Here is a 21,763-nt window from a genome sequence, read left to right on the forward strand (position 1 = left end):
CTGCTAAAAATGTTTGAAAACCCACACCAGGCAAGACGTTCTCTAAACTTTTTTCCACATTTAAAGCCCTTGACCTCTCTCTATGTTGCCGGCCCACCTACCCACAGCAAGCCTCCATTCTGGGCATAGCTGGGCGTTTCTTATATTGTTGAGCCCGGGGGGTGGGGAGATACGGGGCCCCTTTAGGGAAGGGGCTACCATTCAGGAGCTGGCATCTGGCAGGGGTTGCTGAACTAGAAAAGAAGCTCCCTTTTCTCTCTGGACAGGAACTCGCCCTGTGCCTCTAAGATCCAAGTCTTGTGTGTTGGTCCCGGAGCCGTGGATTTCAGGGGCCTCCCTGACCCTCCTCAGCCCATCTCTGCAAGGCCTCCGTGCTGCAGGCCAGTGCTGGGAACCCTGTCTCATCCAGGAGATCATGTCAGACACAGGCTGGCAGGTGGATGGCCCAGATGAGCTCCGGTCCACCCGTGCGCACTGGATGTTCCAGCCACAGCGGCCTCAGAGATGACTCAGCCGCTGCCCAGACTGCCAGGCTCCCCCACGTGGACCTCAGAGGCTGTGCCCTCCGCTGCCCAACACCCAGGCACTGACTGCCTCTCTCAGTCATTGGAGTGGGTGACACAGAGCCATCCACTCTCCCACCCAGGGCAACATGGCCAGTTTACTGGTGCACCGTGTCATCTCAGAGGGTGGCCCCAGCCTAGGCCTCCCCTCAAGTCTAAGCACCCCAAGCCCAGGCACGGGTTGTTCATGCAACAGGAGATCCGAACTGCAGCATAAAATTCAGGTTCAGCCTGCGTGGCACTCCTGCACCCCTGGAAAGGGGGAGCTCTGGGACATGGGAGTGGAGTACAGGAACTGGTAACACACCCGGGCCTGTGCTGGCCTAGTCCTCTGGCTCTGAAAGCGAGAGGAAGAGAAGGGGGCTAGGAGGGCTGAGAGGACAGATGGCCAAGACCCGGGACAAACGGGCTGGGAGGAGAGGGTAGAGATGCTGAGCAGTCAGCTGCACCTTCCCATGAGCACAAGATGGAAGGCCTCCCTGGGGCTTTGGGGGTGCACCTGCACATTCCTTCCAGGACAGCTTGCAGACCCAGTGGCTACCAGCAACAGCAGGTGTGACTTGGCTTCTGGGCTTTTCTGTCAGCTGACCCCGTGCTGTGACTCACGCCCCACCACACTCCCCTCTGCAACACGGACACCTATAACCATGCCCCTGGGCTTCCTTAACCCCGCTCATTGCCATTCCTCCTCTTCCCCCCATTAAATGATGGTGGTCCCCAGGGCTTGTGTCCTCACCCTCTTCTCACTCTCAGGCAGCGCTTAGACCGGGTTCGTAGCACAATCTCTGGGGGGGCGGGTAGAAATGGCTCCCACAGACTCGGACACTCCCACCGCATCCCCACACCCACCCCACTGAGCGCCACTCCCTATCCACAGCTATTTGCCAATGAGCCCAAGTCTGTCATTTGAGCCCCACCCCTATCTATCCAACTACCTACTGGACGTCTCCACGTTGATGCCTCACAGATACATGGCGGTCAGCGAGTCCAAAATCAAGCTCATCTCTGTGTTCTCAGTCCTTGTAAATGACACCACTATCCCCCCAATTGCCCAAATCAGAAACCTAGTTAAGAATTAGCCTCTTCGGGGCTTCCCTGGTGGCGCAGTGGTTAAGAATCCGCCTGCCAGTGCGGTTCGAGCCCTGGTCCGGGAAGGTCCCACATGCTGCGGAGCAACTCTGCCCGTGCGCCAAAATTACTGAGCCTGCGCTCTAGAGCCCTCAAGCCACAACTACTGAAGCCCGTGCGCCTAGAGCCTGTGCTCTGCAACAAGAGAAGCCACTGCAATGAGAAGCCCGCGCACCGCAACGAAGAGTAGCCCCCACTAGCCGCAACTAGAGAAAGCCAGCGCACAGCAAAGAAGACCCAATGCAGTCAAAAATAAATAAATTGAATAAATAAATTTATAAAAAAAAAAAAAAGAATTAGCCTCTTCCACAAAGATCACTCCCATCCTGATCTAATCCACCCAGGCTTATCCCTCATCTAAATTAGAAAGGTATTTTGTTTCTGTTTTCCAACCACAAGGAATTGCCCAAGCCGGGGACTGTTACCTTTTACCAGTTGCAATATCCTCCCAACTGGTCACCAGGCCTCTACTCTCACCCACTGTCCAGCCAGGGGTTGAATGAGTTTTGCCACCTGTTAATCTGACCAAGCCATTCCCTTGCTCCAAAATCTTCAGTGGCTCCTATTTCGCATTGCATTACACCTAACACCCTCAGCCTAACTCTCTCTGCCATCGGCCTCCAGGTCTGTTTTCTCTTTCCTGACTTACTCTCCACTCCATCCTTCCTTGATCCAATCAGGTAGAGTTTTCCTTCATCTCCCCCATCCTTTCTCGGTTCATTTTCAACTCTTGCCCCAACTCTGCGAGAAGATACCTCCACCTGAGTGTTCTTCTGCCTTAATCACCATGTCCAAGTCCTGAAAGACCAGCTCTATCCACTCTCCTACAGGAGTCTCCCCAACTGCCTCGAGCCTCACGGACCTCCCTTCTCTGAGCTCCCCTGTCCCAGAGGCTGAGCCCTCCCCTTCAGCCTGGCTCTCCCCTCAGCCTGGGCTCTTCTCTGGCTGATGTGCTGGTGAGGCTGGTCTCCCAACCAGCCAGGGCCTTCCCGAGGGCAGGACCCAGGTCTCTATCCCAGTCTTTCCAGGAGGGTAAGCAAGTGAAGACCAGGACATAGGGAAGGGAGGGCAGAGCAGGGTCTCCTTCAACATCTGGAGGGACCACTCATGCCCTCCACCCTTGCCTGGCCTGGACAACTACTTTTATTGTTCTCAGGGGAAAACTCTGGGATCCCAGTGGTCCTGGGTGGGTTTTTCACCATGTCTTCTTGCGGGGAGCAATTTGGGAGCCTGCATCTTGCAGCCGGGAGTCCAGGTCTGGGTCCTCTGACCCCTGGCATTTACCCCCTACCCAAGCATGGACCTGGGCTTGGGAAGGCTGCTTTCTGAGGCCCTGGCAACAACCTCGGATTCAGAAGCCGCTCTCTCCTCCTTGACCATCGTGCTGCTCTCTGCCCTCCCTTCTCCTAAACTATAGGCTGAAAGCTCCAGGCCATTTTAGTCCAATTTTCTCCTCAAATAGACAGGTGATTGTGGCAGTGAGATCTGCTACCTGCTGTTCAGAATCAGCGAGGAGCAGTACATGGGGCAGATAATGAGGGTTATTGGGCAGGGATGAAGGAGCCCCTCCTCCTCCCGCCCTCACCCTGACACCCCGAGCCCGCTCCCCAAAGCCGGAACCAAGAGAAGCCCTCCCTGCTTTCCCCAGCAGGGCCTGTGACCCTGGGCAAACCACCTACCATCCCCAAGTCCTGATCCCCTCATCTGTACAATGGGCGTTAACATCTTCTTCAGAGGATTAGGTGAAGATTAGAAATATTATAAAAAGCCAAGGAGGAGGCCATTGGCATTATTGGAAACTATTGCTTTTGCTTGGATTCTCTCACCGTCCTTGGCAGGCTGTCCGAGCCAGGATCATTCTCCCCCTTTTGATGGATAAGAGCACAAGTGTGCAGAAGTTAAGTGTTTGCCTATTGTCTCACATCCATTCAGAGAGCCCCAAGTAAAAAGCACGTATTTACGGCGACTTTATGATGTCCGGGGCTTGGGGCTCTACTTGGATTATCTCATTCAAATCTCATAACACCACCATGAAAAGGTCCTATTATTATCTCCAGTTTACAGATGGGCAAACTGAGGCAGAGAGTGTTTAAGCAACTGGCCCGTGGAGGCGTGTAGTGAGCAGCTATCAGGGATTTGAACCCAGGACATCTGATCCCTCAGCGTGCCATGCTCCTTCACCACCAAGTCCCCTTTGAGTCTAAGGACTGAGGGCAGTGAGCCTGGATGGCTCTGCTCAGCCACACCCCAGGCGTTGGATCGGAGCCCCCCCTGGGAGCCCACAGACTAAGGAATGCACTGGGGTAGTCCTCAACCATTTGCAGAGGAGGTGGCCAGATCCAGTGAACCAGGAAGTGGTTCCTGAAGGAGATACACAAACAGGTAGATTCTGCTTTGTCAGGCTAAGAGATGAGGGGCGGGAGAGGAAACCCCTCCAGATCCCCCATCCCTGCTTCAGTCTCCCTCCTGATCTCTTTCTCTTCTTCAGGTCTCCACACCCACCTTCCTCTCCCCCATCCTCTTCCACCTGGTCCTGCCCCTGGCTCCTTCCAAATCTCTGCATGTCCACCTGCCCCTCCCTCCCCAGAGCAACCCCACACACACACCACGGGCAGGCTGAGAGGCGTGGCCGGTGAACTGTGTCCCTCGTCCTAGCTGCAGAGCTTGCAGCCCGGGGCATGCCCCACACGCTAGAGCAGAAGATCCTCATCCCGAGAGCCCGCCCCCCCGCCCCCATATCTCCGGCCAGGCAGAAATGAGTCCAGCTGGCCAGAGGTGGCGCTCACACCAGCCTTTCCTCCAGTGCCCTTGCCCCTTCCCTCCCTCCTCCCCTCTTCCTCCCAGAGGCATTCACTCAGCAAACACCAGGTATGACACCTAGTGCTGGAGTCCAGAGGTGGAAAGGATACAGCCCAGCCCTGGGCCTCAAAGGAGCGGGCGGACACAGTGACTGTTTCCCCACCATGACAAAGGCCCGTACCAGAGTTATTAGCAGGGGGGCCTGTGGGAGCCGAGGTAACAGGGCTGCTCTCCGAGAGTCAGGCAAAGGCGTCAAGGGGGGATTCCTATGCATTTCCAGGTTAACCTGCCCTGCCCTATCTCATCTGAAAATCCATGTGACTTCCCAACCTCAATTACATGGGTGCTGAGTCCTGGAGGAGGAGCAGGAACTCGTGGTGAGGAGCCCACCCCCGACCCTGTCTCTGCCCTGCTCCCACAGCCCTGTCCCCAGCCAGCAGGGCTGACCCCCAGGAGGTCAGGGGCACAGATGCCCTCCCGGGCTCTCTGACTGGGGCAGAAAGGAGGCACAGGGTCCCTGGGGCCTGATCCTCTTTTCAGCTGGGAAGCCTCCACCCATCTCCTCCCCTCTCAGAGCCAATTCTCTCCCCACCCAAGACCAGCACTAGACTCCAGCTGGGCCACCACCCCACACCCCTGCACCGCCCATCCAAGCACTGACTTGGCCCCCTGGGGTCCTCACCCTTCTCTACTGCCAGCTTCCCATCAGCAGGGTGTTGTGCCTGGTATCAGGGTGGGGTCAGGAGATGGAGGACAAGAAGGAGGAGAATGTCCAGAGACCCACCAGGCATCAACTCCTGCCCCTTCCTTACCCCCAGTCAGTGGTTTCTCTTGCTCCACGGTTGGTGCCAGGGAGGAAGTGCAGGTGAGGACAGGAGCCCAGGGCCTGGAGGGGCAGGGGAGACCTCAGAGATTGGGAGGGGCCCCCAGCAGGCAGAGGAGGCTCGAAAGGCTCTGATGGGGACATGAACTCAGAGTCCTTGTTTGCGGAGTGCTTTGTTCTTCTGCTGGGGGCCCAGGTGGGAGCCAGGAGAGGAGGTTTCCTCTCTTGCCCAGGCCCCGCAGAGGACCCGCCTGCTCCTTGCCAGCAGGAAGGCAGTCTTACGCAAGGTATGGACCTTCTTATGTCACAGATGAGGGCAACTAAGACCAAGAGAGATTGCCCAAGGTCTTTAACAAGGTCACACAGCAGGGAAGTGGTCCTGGCATAAAGCATCTGACACAGATCAAGTTCCTCAGGATGGTCCAGTTGATGGGGGACCCCTGTGGCTGGGTGGTGGGCTGTGGAGTGGGCACTGCTATCCATTATGGATGCCATCTCTATCCTTCCCCACCAGGATAAAGATGGCCCCCACCCAGGTATTGCAAAGGAGGAACCGGTTTTACCCGTCTGCCAGGCTCAGAGAGTACAAGGCCAGTTCATGATGATGCCAGCTCCAGCAAGACTTTTCCTCCCCTTGCCAGCCGTCCCTCCCCACCTCCCTCCTGTCCTCCCACACCCGGGGAGGGGGGGTCAGAAACTAGCTAGCAAGCTGGAAAGTGGCTGAAGGAGGAGAGAAGCACTAGGAGAAGAACAAATCCCCCCTTCCCACTGCACGTTCCAGACCTGAGCTGGGCAAGGGGGAAAGTGCTGTTAAATCAGTTTCAGAGTTTTAATTCATGTCTCCTCTATGGCGTAAGAGCAAGCAGAAAAGACATGGGACCAGCCCGAGTTTTCATCTGAGCAAGAGAAGACTTCCTTAATAATACATTTTAAAGAGGCCATGAGATCCCAAAATAAAATTATTTTCAATAGCCACAAGCCCTGCTGATTCAACATATACATGTAAAGACCCAAGACTGACGCCTGTCCCGATAAATGTGAGCTAAAATGATGATCATCCATAGGTCCTCTCAGTCCATCTGACTTGATGGGGCCGGGTGCTAGTCGTATGGTCGCAGTAGCACATGCGTTCTTGGGCTGCCTTTCTGTTTATCCGCTCTGGGTACCTCCCACGGCAGCCCTGCCACTAGCCCATTCAGTGCCACTAGCCAGGCAGGTCTCTGCCCTATCTGGGCCCCAGTTTCTCTATCTGTAGCAGGATGAGGTAGATGAGATCATTTCTAGAGGCTTGGCCCATTTTAACTTGTTTAAGTGATAGCAGGGGCCCCCTTGTCTGTGCTCCTCAGAAGTCCTGGGTCTAGGTGGGCACAGGACTCTAGTGAGGAAAAAGGTAAACTTCAGGAAATTTCACATAAAATGGATTGCCTACTTCTCCTGAGCCGTTGAGCCAGTATGTCCACATGGCAACGGTCAACTGGAGTGCGTAGGAGCAGTGCCCGTCACCCAGAAAAAAGTATCTCCGTTTGGCCACAGTCCTCACCATTCCCCATCGCCCCCATCCCTAATGCCAGCTGCCATTTATCACCAGACGTGCTGTTGTTTTAATAGAAAACTATTTCTTTGTCAATGTGTCGCTATCAAAAGTGGAAAATTGAACTGGAGGGAACATATGTGTTAAGAAGAAAATAGCAAAGGGAGACCGTTTCCCTAGAAAGATATTTAACCATCAAACACATGGTTCTGTGCTCTCATTTGACTTCCTGGCCCAAGGCTTCTAGCGGCTGAGTTTGTGTTCTCAGGCCACCCAGAGGACTCCCTGGAGCTGCACCCCACCCCCCGCCGGCTGCCGCCCCAACAGGATTAAGGGCTCAGCACAAGTCCCCAGGCCCTGGATGCTTCTCTGGGGCTCTCCCTCCCCTTTCTTCACCCACACTAAGACATCCTTCTCTAGACCCAGAACCTCACGTGGCAGCAGGGGAGGCCTGCGTCTCCCCCAAAAGAGGAAGCCTTGCGAGGTGCAGAGGCCGGCTTGGAGCCAGGTAGGCCAGGGAGCCGTGGAGGTCCACAGGGCCTTCCTGGGCCAGGGCCTTTCTCTGGTCCCTCAGTCTCCATCCTCTGCAGATCCCCACTTGGAGAACCAGCTCACGGTGGAATAAATTCACCGCCCTCAGGCCCTCTCCTTCCTTCCCTCTGCTGGAGTTGCCATGACAACCAGAGTCACCCTGATGCCAAAAACACCGCAAAAACAACAACAAAAGCTCCACCCTCAGCTAGAAGGAAAGAGGGCAAGGGCCAGGTGTTGGGGCAACGGCAAGGGAGACATGTGGTCCGGTGTTCTACCCTCTCCACAGCCCCCCGGAAGAAGCACATGTGGGAATCGGGGGATCCGCAACCAGCCGGAGGAGGCAGAGTGGGTGGGGCGGTATTTTCCTCCATTTCCCGTATCCTCCCCCGCAACTTACATCTGTCCCAGCAGCTTCTCCACAGTATCAACCTAGTCTGCCTCCATTGTGGGGCAGCAGGCCAAGGACAGAGCGGGTGGTGCAGGGCCCGGAGGGCCAGCTGTAGGTTCAGAAGAGCCCAGGCTCCCTATCTCTGCCTGGCTTCCGCTGTGTGACCTCAAACAAAAGCATTTTCCTCTCTTGTGCCCTGAATCCTCGGGCTCCGTCCCCTACGTCCCCACCCGGGTCATTAAAAGCCGAGCTCAGGAAGGAGGGAGGTCTCATTCACACTGAGGAATGTGTGACTGGTAAGGCTTCAAGCGGCTCTTCCCAGGGAGCCAAGCATTTTATTTTATTTTTTATTTATTTATCTATTTATTTATTTATTTTTGGGGTGGCTGCGTTTGGTCTTCGTTGCTGCGCGCAGGCTTTTCTCTAGTTGCGGCGAGTGGGGGCTCCTCTTTGTTGCGGTGTGCGGGCTTCTCATTGCGGTGGCTTCTCTTGTTGTGGAGCACGGGCTCTAGGTGCGCAGGCTTCAGTAGTTGTGGCACACCGGGCTCAGTAGTTGTGGAGCACAGGCTCAGTAGTGGTGGCGCACGGGCTTAGTTGCTCCGTGGCATGTGGGATCTTCCCGGACCAGGGCTCGAACCCGTGTCCCCTGCATTGGCAGGCGAGGCGGATTCTTAAACACTGCGCCTCCAGGGAAGCCCGAGCCAAGCCTTTTAGCATGGCCTTACCCTGAGGAGTGGACCCCTGAGAGTGGCGTTTCAGTTCTCAAAGGACCAAGCTGGGCGTTGGGGAGCATTGTCTACTCCTCTAAGCTCGCACAAGATGAGGGAGGGAGTGGTGCTGACTCCTTGCCCAATGCTGGGCACCACCCACATGCTCCCTCCAAGGGAGACTCGGGGCAGCCAGGGTTGTGTTAACCCATCAGTGTTCTCCCAGATGCCAGAATGGTCCCCATTGGAGCTTAGGGCACCCCATTAGGGTGGACCAGGTTGTGATAAGCAGTGCTCAGCCGCATAAGGGCCCTGAATATCTGTGGAGGGAGGAGATCCTGGGGTAGGAAGGTTGGGACCCGATGGGTGATGGGAGAAGGGCAGAGGCCAGCAGTGTGTCCTTTAGCAAACCGTTTCCCCTCTCTCAGCTCCACCTCCTGGCTCTGAACAAGACAGGTACTACACAGAGCGACCATGATCACAGAGAGCATAGCTTGTGTGATGTTCCAGCAGCCTGGGAGCTTGATGGGGGTGGGACATCCCCCCTTCACCTCTGACCCCTAGGCCCTCAATTTGGGAGTGTGGAAGGAAGGGAGGGCTAGGAGGAGGGTAAGCGTGGAGGAGGTGAGCAGAGGTAAGCACAGTCCTAAGTCTCCAAGGTTGCCCAGGGCCCCAGCTGCCTGGGGCAGACAAAAGAGCTGCCCTGCCTGGGGATGTGGTACCTACTGCTGGCAGTGCCAGGGCAGAAGGAATTCACTGTGCCCTGGGGACGGAAACCAGAGACCCTTCCTCACTCTCTGCCTCACTTTTCTCATCTGTAGAACATATGTGAAAATAATACTAGCTCATTGGATTGCTGTAAGGACTAAACCAGTTAACATGTGTAGAGTGCCTGGAACCGTCCCTGGTGCACATACACCGTACCAAAGTGCTGCCCATTCTCGCCGAGCTCAGGAGAGTTTGCCAAGTGGAATTGTGGCAGGGGAGCTGGAGAGTGGGCTGCCCTCTTCTCTACAGACAACCACAGCCGCCTTGCTGGGCTCGCTGCCTCCTGGCTGACCCCTTCCCCTCTGCCCTCTGTCCTCCACCCTCTGCACTGTGGGATGGCGAAGGCTGGGCCCCGCCTACTTCTCTGACTCCTGCAACTACATGCACATACATACACACACACGCACACTCTTCCCATGGGCTCCCCCATGTACCAGGCTGCGTATGATATATAGCTGTAAATTAATTATAACATTGATTTATTAACATAACCAATTCAGCACCTGCTTTATGCCAGGCACTGGCTGGGCTCTGGAGACAGGGTGGATAGGTATGCTCCCAGTTCAGCCATGACCCAGCTTTCACAGAGCTTACAGCCTGATGGGAAGACAGGGCAGGTGAACAGGTAAGGAATTTGCACCTAATTTCCACCTAATTAGGGGCACCTAATCAGTCTTCGTGAGGTGGGGTGGGGTTCAGAGTCATGGAAGACTTCCTGGAAGCAATGACATTTTAAGCCGAAACCTGACAGGTAAGAGACATCAGGCAAAGGGGAAGAGGCAGCGAGAAGGAACAGAGGGAAGAGACAGGCCTAACTCCAAGGCCTGAGGGGAAAAAGAACAGTGTGCAGTACTTGGATTATAGAGTACTCAGGGTAAGAAGCAAGGGATAGGGCTGAAGAGGTTAGTAGGGGCAGTCAGCAAGACTCATGGGCCATGAGGTGACAGTGTTAGTCTTCATCTCAAGGGCAGTGAGAAACCACTGGACATGATTAGCTTGAGAGAGGACTTTCTGGGCCAGACTAGGAAAAGCAGAGCAGTTAGAGGCTGTTGCAGTCCAGGTGAGAAATGATGCTGGACTAGACTGGTCAAGGTGGTGATGGAGACATGTGGGTGGACTCAAGAGGCGAGTGGGAAGTGGTATTCCCAATGCATGATGGTTGTCTTGTTGGCATAGAGGAAGGCCTGTTCCCTGACCACAGAGGGAAGGGAATGGGTATTCACTACTGAAGGACCAAAGACGAAGAGCAGGTTTGAGGGAGTGGTGATGAGTTCAGCTTGAGGTACACTGAATTCGAGGGGTCTGTGGCCCACACAAGCGGACGTGTCTCGAACACAGCTGAACGTATGGCCTGGTCTCACGGGAGAGAGCTGGGCTGGAGAATAGAATCAGGATCATCAGCATATAGATGTCCCAGGAGGTCAATGCAGCCCTGTCTTGATGCCTTCAAAAGTAAGCCCTGGGGGACTTCCCTGGTGGTGCAGTGGTTTAAAATCTGCCTGCTTATGCAGGGGACACGGGTTCAAGCCCTGGTCCGGGAAGATTCCACATGCTGTGGAACAACTAAGCCCGTGCGCCACAACTACTGAGCTTGCACTCTAGAGCCCTTGAACCACAACTACTGAACCCCACGCACCTAGAGCCTGTTCTCTGCAACAAGAGAAACCACTGCAATGAGAAGCCTGTGCACCCCAACAAAGAGTAGCCCCTGCTCACCACAACTAGAGAAAGCCCGCACACAGCAACGAAGACCCAACGCGGCCAAAAATTAATTAATTAATTAATTAATTTTTTTAAAAAAGTAAGCCCTGGGGATTGACCACACCCACTATATTCCCTTCCCCCACCACTGCAAAGCCCCACTAAAATGACAGAAAAAGACAAAGGCAACCAGAGACGAGACAATAGGACTCAACAAAATGTTGGAAAAGGGAAAGTGAATGGCAGAGCAGTAACTGCCTTGACAGAGTTGAGAAAGTGGAAACATAAATGCCAGCGGAGAGAGAAGGCAGCAAGAAGCAAGGCGTATTCTACCTCGATGCCTGGAAAGGCTCAGGATGGAGAGCAGCCAGATTCCTCTGAAAGCAAAAATGAGGCTGAAAGAGGAACAATGAAAGTCTCTTTAAGAAAGGAGTTAGACCCACCCTCTCCCCCTGCCCATTCTCCCTGCAAATTCTCTCCCAACCTAGCTGAGGATGGAAAGAGGATTTCTTAGTGACACTGGGACTGCATAGCGGGGGTGGGCCTGAGGCGCCATACTGAAAATGGGGGATTGTGGACCTCTAGTCCCAACTGCTACTCCACTTGAAAAGGCTAAAGACTCCCAGTAGGATAGTAGAGAAACCCTCTCTGGAGAAACCAATCAGCTCAAGAGGAAAGACCTAGAGATAGTAGCATATGAGCTCACCACCTGATCCCCTCCAGGGAAGCCCCTCTGAAGACAAGCCCTGTCCACACAGAGTTTGCGATCAGATTGGGGTGCCTCTGTCTTAAATGAACTCCTGCCAAGGATCCCCAGACGCACTAGAAATGCCTCCAACGTGAAAGGCACTAGACAAGGAGGGGGAAGCAAGAAAGGAATCAGGCAGATAAAGAAAGAAACTTAGAGAAAACAGAGACAAGTAGGAAGTAAAAAACTAAAAGTATAGCTAATATCCTCTGAAAAGTAATAGAATATATTGCATCCATAGGGAAAAAAAGAACAGAATGGTATCTTTAAAAGGTACATTAAAAGAATAAGCAAAAGCTCATGGAAAGTAAAAAGAAAAATATTATAGCTGAAATCAGTGGAAGAACTAAGAAATTGTTTGAAAACATCTTTTCAAAAAATAGAGCAAACTGACAAGTTAGAAAGTAAAAGATAAAAGATAAGAAATTGGAAGTTCAAATCATTTTAGTGATAGGAGTTCAGAAAGTACAAACAGAAAGGATAAAGGGGCAGAAATTTTTCAGAGATGATACAAGAAGCTTTTCTAGAACTGAAGGACATAAGTCTCTACATTGAAAACAGTCATGAGTACACAAGAGCAATGAATCGTAAAAGATCTATACCAAGTCACAGAGCATCAGAGACAGAGAAAAAAATCCTGAAAAATTTTGGGAAAAGGAGAAAGACAGGTCACGTACAAAGGACAAAGACTTAGAATGACGTCTAGCTGTGTCTTAAAAACTTAGAGGAAAATTTATTTGCAACCTAGAATTCCATATCTAGCCAAACTATCCATCACGTAAGTAAAATAAAGAGTAAATAAAAGGTAAAAATAAATACTTATTCAGACATTCAAGGATTCACACAATTTATCTCCTGTGTACATTTCTTAGGAAGTTACTGGAGAACGTGTTACACCAAAACAAGGAAGTTAGCCAAGAAATAGGAAGGCATTGGATCCAGGACATAGTGGGATCAACTCATGAGAGAGAGAGAGGGAGAGAGAGAGAGAGAGGGAAGTGAATCCTCAGGAAGATAAGGAAGGACAGCTCTAGAATGACCGTCCTTAGCTGGGGAAGAGACGTGGAGAGCGCCCCCTCCATGTGGGAACGGGAGGTTCTAAGGGGCATATCTTCAAAAAAAGAAAAAAAAAATCACACTTATAGATTATCTACAGAGGTTGACAGAATTGAGAGCAGTTTTATGTTTTGTTGGAGATTTGGGGAAGAATTCACGTAGGTACATGAAAACTAAGTAAGCAACAAACAAACAAAAAATTAATAATTTCAGGAAAAAACAAGTCCTGTGGATTCCACTTCTGAAACCTCTCTCAGGTGTTTCCCCTCCACTCCTCCTGGATTCCAGGAGGCCAACAGCCACACACATTCTTCTCGGGAGATCTGAACAAGCCCATAAAATACATATAAACAAAATCTGACATTTAGGTGTCCCCCAACAAAAAAGCAGGCTTGTCATCTGACCACCTCCAGAGGAGCCCATCAGTAACCTAGCCTTGCCAGGCACACAGGTCTTCTAATCAGCATCTGGGGACCTCTCTTAATAAGAACAGGCAGCCAAGAATCACCAGAATTTTAGAAAATCCTCTGACGTTAAAGACCCAGGTCCAAAGAAAGAAAATACAAGGTCCAAACTGCAAAGAAAGAAAGAGAGAAAGACAGAAAGCAATAAAGAGAGAAAGAAAGGTGGAGGGAAGGAGGGGGGTAGGGAGGAAGGAAGGAAGGAAGGGGGGAAGGAAGGAAGGAAGAAAGAAAGAAAGAAAGAAGAAGGAAAGAAAGAAAGAGGGAGAGTCAGGGAGAGAGGGAAGGAGGGAGGACGGAAGGAAAGGAGAAAGATAGAGAAAATAGATACTATGCAGGGAACAGAAGAAAACTTCAACAACACTAACAATAACATTCTTAATGAGAAAAAAAAAATCACATCCAGAGACGGGATTTTTGGAAAAGGAACAGAGAACAAAAATGAGTTCTCAGAAATTAAAATAAAAAGAGTATTAAATTTAAAAATCAATAGAAGGATAGAAGATGAAATACAAAGAATCCATCAGAAAAAAATTTTAAAAATTAAAAAGGAATATAGGGGGAAAATATTACAACAGAACTAGAGCTCCATTTTAGGAAGTCCAACATTTGGCTAAGGGAATTCGAGAAAGTGAGGACAGAGAAAATGGAGAAGAAGAAATTACCAAAGAAATTACACACAAAAACTCACCAGAATTGAGGGACATTAATTTCCAGAACAAAAGGGTCCCACCCAGTTCCCAGCATAATGGATGCAAAAAGAGTCATGAACAAGAATCAGAGTGGTTATGAAGAGACCTTAGGAGCTTCCAAGTGACAGAGCAGGTCACAGGAGACCAGGAATGGCATTGGGTTACTAGCAGCTCTGGAGTTTAGAGGTCAATGGGCAATGCTTTACAAGGGAAAGTATTTCCAAACTAGAAATCCATGCTCTGGGAAACCATCAACCAAGTGTGAGGATAGAATAAGGACATTTTCAGACATAAAAGGATGGAGAATATTACCTCCCACGTCCCCTTTCTCAGGAAGCTATTGGAAAATATATGCCGCCAAAACAGGGGAACAAACCCAGGAAGAGAAAGAAAGAGATTCCAGAAGCAAGGAGGTGAACACAGATGTGCAGTGAAGGTATATCTCGACATGGAGATGAAGATCAAGTGTCCTAAGAGGACAGTTGAGTCCCAGGCTCAGCAAGCAACAAGTCTAGCTTAAAACAAGAAAATAGAGGGAAAAATAAAATCAATGTGTTTGATTGAGAGGAACTACTATTGATAGGCGAGTGGCAGGGACATTGGAAAAGTTATCAATAGATACTACACATCAGACAAATAAAAAAGGCGGTTATTAGTTCTAGAAAAAAAAGGCTTGTATAAAAAAGAATGCAGTTATAATGTACAACTGGGCTCAGCAGTGCTTTTGTTCAATAAAAAATTGGAAAATACTCATGTTAGGAGGATGGAGGGAAAGGAAGCAGGAGGGAGATGGGAGATTTAAGTCTTTATTTACCATGGCAGGAATTCAAAAGTGAATGCCCAAAACTGATTAAAAAAAAAAAAACTGTGTATGCCTATATTTAGAAAAATGGAATTAAATACTAGATGAAACACCCAAAAGAATTAAGGGTGATTAGAGCCTAGAGGCACTACTGAACTTGGAGAAAGTTGGACCAGAGATTGCTACTTTTCGTTCTAAACCTTCTAGTATAATTTAACTTTAGTTATATGCTGGCACTACTTTGAGTTCCCCAAACACAGTTTTCTTAATTCAGTCCTTGTATTTCTATAATCCAGCCTGACACATAGTAGGTCCTCAAATGTGTGCTTATGGAATGAATAGAGGGAGAGATTCCAGAAACAGAATTTTGAGCAGGGCTTCCTGGGAGCGGCATGAGAGATGAACTGGGGTTGGAAATCTGCACAGGATTTAAATAAGCAGAGAGAAGGACCCCAGTTATCTGGAGTGGAAACAGTGGAGCAGAGAGTCCTCAAAGGTTGAACAAGTTAATTTATTGTATTGCTCAATTATTCTAGGAGTTTCTGCGTTCTGAAAGAAAACCCACAGAGAAGAGGGTGGAAAAGCAGAATTTCAGTGCCCTTGGACGATGGGGCACTGTTGGCCTCTCTGCACAGAACTCTTCAACAGCTGCCATTAAGGGATCACATAGCATCCCCTCCCTTCCCCTCTGCAAACCTCAGACGTGCCTGCATTTGTTACTTCTTTCAGAGCAGGGTACTCAACTCTCTGCACAGCAGAACTACCTGCAGAGCTTTCCCCAAATGGTACCTCTGTCTGGAACCCCATCCCAGGGCGTCTGACTCTACTGGTCTGGGAAGGGACCTGAGCTTCAGGGCTGGGACTAGGGTGAGGCCAGGGAGGCACTCACTCTCAGGGTTCTGCAGGGGCAGAGCCTGTCTCTATTTAAAAGTGTGATATTTTGTTCATTGTGGATTTTTAAATTAATTTTAATGTTTTAAAATGTTATTTATCTTGGCTACTGAGTTTGGGGGTGCCTCTTAAATTTTGCATCCCAGGTGAGTGCTTCACTCTCCTCGCCCTAGTTCTGGTCCTGGTGAGTATCAGCATTTTTGCTTAACACCTTGCCAGGGACTGAACCGTAGGGCGTAATCATTGCTCCGAAGGTCCTGGGATGGGGAGTGGGGCTTCCCACAGCACTAGATACACCGCTCAGCTGAAGGTGGGCTGCAGGTCAGGGCAGTCCTGGGCTTCTGGAGAGCTTCTAGAGAAGAACCAGAAGCATCCTGACTTGGGTGGTTCCCTCTGCTTCCTGGGGGTAGCCTCAGGATAAGCAGAATGACTCTGTTGTCCCTGCTCTGTGCTGGGAAATATCTATGGAGGGAATAACGACATCTGTGCAAACTTCTCTTTCTGGAAAACCATCCAAACAGTCTCCTGACACAGAACCCTTCAGTTTTCTGAGGGAGTAAATTAAATGCCTGCTTGTTTCTTGAATAGCTAATGTTCGTTATGGTTCCTACTGGTTTTAAGGATGTTCGTGATCCAGTGGAGCTGAATGTTGCTTGAAAGCTAATCATCACTCACCACGTGCCAGATGCTGTGTTGGGGCTTTTGGAGGATCATCTCAGTGCATTCTCATGCCACGTAAGAGATAGATACCATTGGCATCCCCAATTGACTGGTGAGGACACTGATGCCCAGAGAGGTCAGGTAACTTGCCGGAGGTCACACAGCCAGCAGAAGGTGGAACTGGAATTGGCACTCTGTCATCCTGACCCCCATGCTCAGAAGCACCCCCATCATTCTGACTCTACTGGCAGAAACGTCTAGAGTGTGGAATGGAGTTAGGAGGCCAGGGTCTCTGGATGGAGTCACAGCAGGAACCTGGGCAAACATGCCCTCCTGTGTGTGTATCTGAGCCTCAATTTCCTCATTTGAACAGAGGGGTTGGGCAGCAGCCCTGGCCGTTATGGCCGCGGCACACAGGGATCCTGTGACTCGATCATCTGGGCCTATGTTCCCAGCAGTCACATGTCCTGCCAGTGTTTGCTCTGAAAATACTATGAAGGAGAGGGACCCCAAGTCAGCAGGTCAGCAGGTTTGGCCCCAAATTCTGAAGGAAAGGACAGTGGTGATGTTCTGGGCCAGGGTCTTGGAAACCACCCTGATCACCTTCTCTAGGACCTCCTGGTCAAAGAATTTGAGAAAGGCCTGGGACCTGTGACCCTTTGCTGGGACCTGGGACCCTTTGCTGCAGTGCTTGCACCTGGACACACCTCTCCTCGAGCAACAAAACACAAAGAAACTGTATGGGACTAAAAATAACTGCGTGCATGCGCAGTTGGGGCAAATTCTGGACCCAAAAGATACAAAGAGACCAAAAACCCAACTGCCGCTCTTGAAGAGCCAGGAGCAAAAGCAGGGCACTGCGCATGCCCCTTGCACACAACACCACCAAAGGGGTGGGCAAACCACCTAAGCCACCCGTCTGGCCCAACCCCTGGACACACCCCTACCCTCACCCCATATAAGAAACAAGATTGCCCCCCCTCAGCGAGCAAGCAAGAGAACCTGTTGTTTGTTCTGGCTGCCCCCTGCTGCAGCAGGGGCCCCAATAAAGCCTTGCCTGAATTTCTTGTCTGGCCTCTTGTCAATTTCTATCGACTGGGGAAAGCCAAGAACCCTGGTCGGTAACAGATTCAGCAGGTACCCCAAGCCCCAGGGTATGCCCTCCCCTTACCCAAGGATCTCCTAGCTCAGCGGGTGAAGAAGGGGTAAAGGCAGAGCGCAGGCTGGAGGTAGGAAGGGAGAAGCAGATCTTGGGGAGTGGACTGGGGTGGAGTCAGAAAGGCCTGGGGTGGCAGGCCAGGAGGGGAAGGAGGTCTACGAATCCCCAGTGTCCAGAAGAGAGGAGCCCTCAGGGAATACTGGATATGTGCCTTGTTCTGAGGCAGGAAGGGAAAGAAGAGAGGAAAGGACCATCTGAGGTCCCCACCAGGCTGTGACAAGGGGTGGCAGAAGGGAGGGGTTCAGGAAGCTAAGGTGTAGCAAAGCCTCTTGAAGCAGGGCGCATCCAGGAGCTCAGGTCCACCAGTGATCAAGCACAAGGAGCTCTGGGGTGCTGGGAGCTGAGCAGGGGGCCACGAAGCAGCAGCAGCCGCTCCCCAGGAGGTGGAGTGGGTGCCAAGTCCTCCAGAGCCCGACGGAGCCCCAGAAACTGTGAGCTCCTGGGAAGCCACAGGTGGGGCTGGGCCTCTAGAGAAGTCAGTGTCTGGTGGCCGGTGGCTCTTGCTAGGATGCTTCTTGCCTCCTTGCGGCCAGGTGTGAGGTCAGTAACAGGCCAGGGCCCTACCCATGACCCACTGCCTCGGCTGTGTGGTCTCTACGTCTGGCCTGCCTTTCCCTGCATAAATGTGTGTGTGTGTGTGAGTGTGTGTGCGAGCGCGCGGGGTCGGGGGGGATAAGCAGCGGATGGCGGGAGTGACTTCAGGTGGCCTCTAGTGGGAGGGTGAACCTGCTAACGAATGGCTGCTGGGGTGTCACTGTGATGCTCCGTCCCTCCCTCCACAGGGACACAGGGTGGCCACCACGTTCCAGGCTGGACTGGAAATCAAGAGGCCAGCCCTCTGTCGCCAACTCTTCATTGCCTTGCTTGTGGTCACCAAACAAGGGGGCTGCAGTCAGTTGTCTCAAAGGGTCTTGGTCCATTAAAAGTCCTGACTCAGATTGGAACGGTCCTCTCTGTGATGAGATCAAAGGGGTTTATCGGGACCACGGCTCCCTGCCTCCAACGCTGGGGGCTCCTGTGAACCCCTCCTACTCTTTACAGTGGGATAGCCCCCTCCCCTTGGTCACCCTTGATTCTCCCATAACATCTCGGGATACCAGTCACGTGAGAGATTCAGGAGAGAAGTGACTGTCCCTATGAAATGGACACACGGACCAGGCCAGGAACACACTGACCAGGCCCGACTCCCTCCAATCTGTAACCTCTGGGCCACGGTAACATCCCAGCGACCCACCCGCCTCCCTTCTCCCTCCTTCCTGGCCCCCTCCTTTCAGAACATCTTGGTCCCCAGTTACTCAGAGCCGTGGGAGGCCTGCCAGGGAAGAAATTAGAGCTCCACATCAGCTCTTCTATATTTACCACCTGACAGCTGAGGAGGATCTATCTTCTGCACAATTAAATGAAAAGAGTTTTAATATCGGCAGGCAAAGGACTCGAGCATCAGTGGAGAATTAGGTTAGAGCCAGCAATTGGATTAGCGCCCAGCTGCGAGTGAAATGAGGACTCGGACACGGGAGGGTTATCCTTCTCCTGGCGACAGGCCCTTCCTTGACGGGGGGCGGGGAAGCTGGGTTCCTGAGATCAACCCGACCGCCAACCCTGTGGACCCAAGAATAGGAGGGGCAATTGTTCCCAGAATCCTCTGCGAAGAGAAAGCCCTGAGCTGGGTGTGGCAGATGAGGGGACACGGGGGTCCCCCAGCCAGTCAGCCACCACACCCCTTGCTGAGAATTAGCCCTCATCGTGTACCCCCCTTCATCCCCTCCTCTCTCCTATATCGTCCCCTCCCTGGCTCAGGCCCGTGTCTCCCTCTCCTAGAGCTGCTGCACCACCCCACTGCCTCTTCTCTCCCCTTCCAGTCCCACCTGCAGTCTTCCCTGAGCCTCCTCCTTCCCTGAAGTGTAGGAAAGAGATGCAGGGGCACATGTGTCCCCTGGTGAGAGCTGTTGAAGGCACAGCAAAGACGCTAGTCAAGTAATGGTCCCTCCCTTTTGTTTTGTTTTGTTTTTTCAATTTCACACTGAGTTGCTTTCTTTGGATTTATTAAATCTGAAATGCAGGAACACACCCCAGCTTTGTCAAGTGTTTATTTGGGTGCAAATTCCAGCACGGCCTGGGCAGCGACCTCAGAGGCCTGTCCCATTGTCTCTGGCCGCCGTCTACCTTCCCTAGGCCTCCACAGCTGCCCCGACAAAGCAACCCCAAATCCTTGGCTGGAAACTAAGGCAAGTCCTTCCCATCAGCTCCCTGAAGGTGGGTGTCACATTTCTCATTCCAAACAGAGCCCCAGGAGACACGCACTCCAGTCCTGCCTCGTGACAACACCAAGTCCCTGTCCTGCTCGCGCAGATGCCCACAGGAAAGACTCCACGGCCAACGGCGTCTCTGCTGGCTGCGTTCCTCCTTTCTCACTAACAGTAAATTCTTCCTCTTTCCCAAGTTCTCTGGGAGGAGCCAAGTGTACTGGCATCACCTCAAAGGAAGACAGAAATCAGCTGGCAGTTACCAGAGAAGGCCAGTCATCTTCCTCCAAACCCCAAATCTAACAGCCCTGAGTGTGAACTGGGTCCTGGTTTCTTGTGCCAATTGCAGAGGGTAAAGCTGAGGCTCCAGGAAGTAAAATGGCCCCTAGGGAATCAGGTATAGAATGAGAATGTCCTGGGCAGAACTGGGGGTGGAGGGTGCAGGGCCTGAGACTTTACCCTGTGTACAAGCTCACAAGTTAACCTGCCACTGTTTCATGGATGCCGGACGAAGAGCCCAGACACCTGGGTCCAAGACAAAGGACTTTGTTACTTATACAAAAGCAGTTACCAGAGCTTCACAACGGTTTGCTCTGGTTCTCCGGTGCCATCCAAGTCCCACAAAGGCAAAGCAAGGGGCCCAGGATGGGTGGGTCACTCAGCGGCTGGAGTAGCAGGAAAGGAAGTACTGAGCTTGGTAGAGTCTTCAGTTTTAAAGAAAGTGGATAGGAAGCCTGCTCTTTGCCTGGTGGGAGATGTTACCTCTTCTCTCAAGGTTGCTCGTGGCAAACATGACCCTGAGGAGTGGCCCAAGTGAAGAGCGGTCAGGGCCTTGCGTTCGTGGAGTACCCAGCAGGAATGTTGAGGGATGCCCATGGTCCAAGGCTAGTTGTCTGTCTCAGCAGGAGGGAAAAGTAGGAGAGGGGTGGGTGTGGGTCCTGCCCTCAAGGTGCCCCAGATGACCACACTCAATGTGCTGCCTTTTGCACGCCCAGTGGGTTTCTCCTTGGAGTTCCACACTTTTACCACAGAAACAGCATCATGAATAAGGGCTGGGTGTCCTGGGTATCCCAAAGTAAAAGCAAATAGCTAAAAAGAATTGTGAAATGAGGCCTAAGGAGACCATACAAAAATGCTGGAGAAATACATCTAAATGCCCAGACTAAGACTGGACTTGTAGTACTTGACGAGTGTACCAGTTAAGAGGAGGTAGGCTAGGCTGCAATAACAAATAACCCCCAAACCTCAGTGGTCAAACCACACAGGTTTTTCTTCTTAGTCATGCTGCAGATTCGTCATGGTGAGCAGGGGCTCTGGTTCGGGCCATCGCTTCCACTTACATTCTGCTGGCCCAGGGAAGTCACGTGGCCGTAACCAACTTCAGGTGGGCATAGAAGGGCCATCCCGCCCTGTGCACAGACAGAAAGAGGGCCAGAGAGTGCGAACCAGCCCACACCCTCACTGCTCTACATATTAAAAAAACAGAACAGGAAACCAAAGATGACGTATCGTGGGTGTGGCTTATAAAAAAATAGTGTGGTGTGGCTTATAAAAAAAAAATAGGCAAATTAGAGTTCCAGTCAGCAGACTTCTGCTCAAAGAAAAGCGCTTGGTCGTATATCAAGAGCGGTTAATAGATGCATACATCTTAAAAGTTGTCCCAAAATACGTAAGATCTGCGTGCCATTGTTTATCATTCTCCACTTTAACGGACATTTTTGGTTATCTCACCCACAGTCTCGTAGGGCTTATCTTCAGATTAAATACTCCCTAGACCCCAATGGTGAGTTAAGTAGTTCTTCATTGAAGGGTTCCAATAAGTGTCCTGAAGTCATTCCAAACTGGAGGACAAGATTTTGGAAGGCAACCCATGTGTCTGCTCCCTTGTGCCCTCACCCTTCCTTTCTCTTGTCTTCAAGTCTCTTCTCCCTCTCACATTATTACTCTTCCTTCTTACCAGCTGTGTAATCTTTGCCAAGTCACGTGATCTCTTTGTGCCTCGGTTTTCTCATACATAAAATGGGGGCACAAATAGTGCCTTTCTCGTAG

General features: G+C 51.6%; 1 protein-coding gene across 1 annotated transcript in view; it reads right to left on the minus strand.

The window, feature by feature from the left end:
* Window positions 1-789: 789 nt before the first annotated feature.
* Window positions 790-21,763, minus strand: part of GHRHR (growth hormone releasing hormone receptor) — a 52,579-nt gene continuing 31,605 nt past the window's right edge. Inside the window, exon 14 of the mRNA XM_059932520.1 lies at window positions 790-900. Coding sequence (XP_059788503.1) covers window positions 790-900 — 111 coding nt within the window. The remainder of the gene's footprint in view (window positions 901-21,763) is intronic.

This window comes from Balaenoptera ricei, chromosome 9 (genome assembly GCF_028023285.1).
Source record: "Balaenoptera ricei isolate mBalRic1 chromosome 9, mBalRic1.hap2, whole genome shotgun sequence".
Lineage (NCBI taxonomy): Eukaryota > Metazoa > Chordata > Mammalia > Artiodactyla > Balaenopteridae > Balaenoptera > Balaenoptera ricei.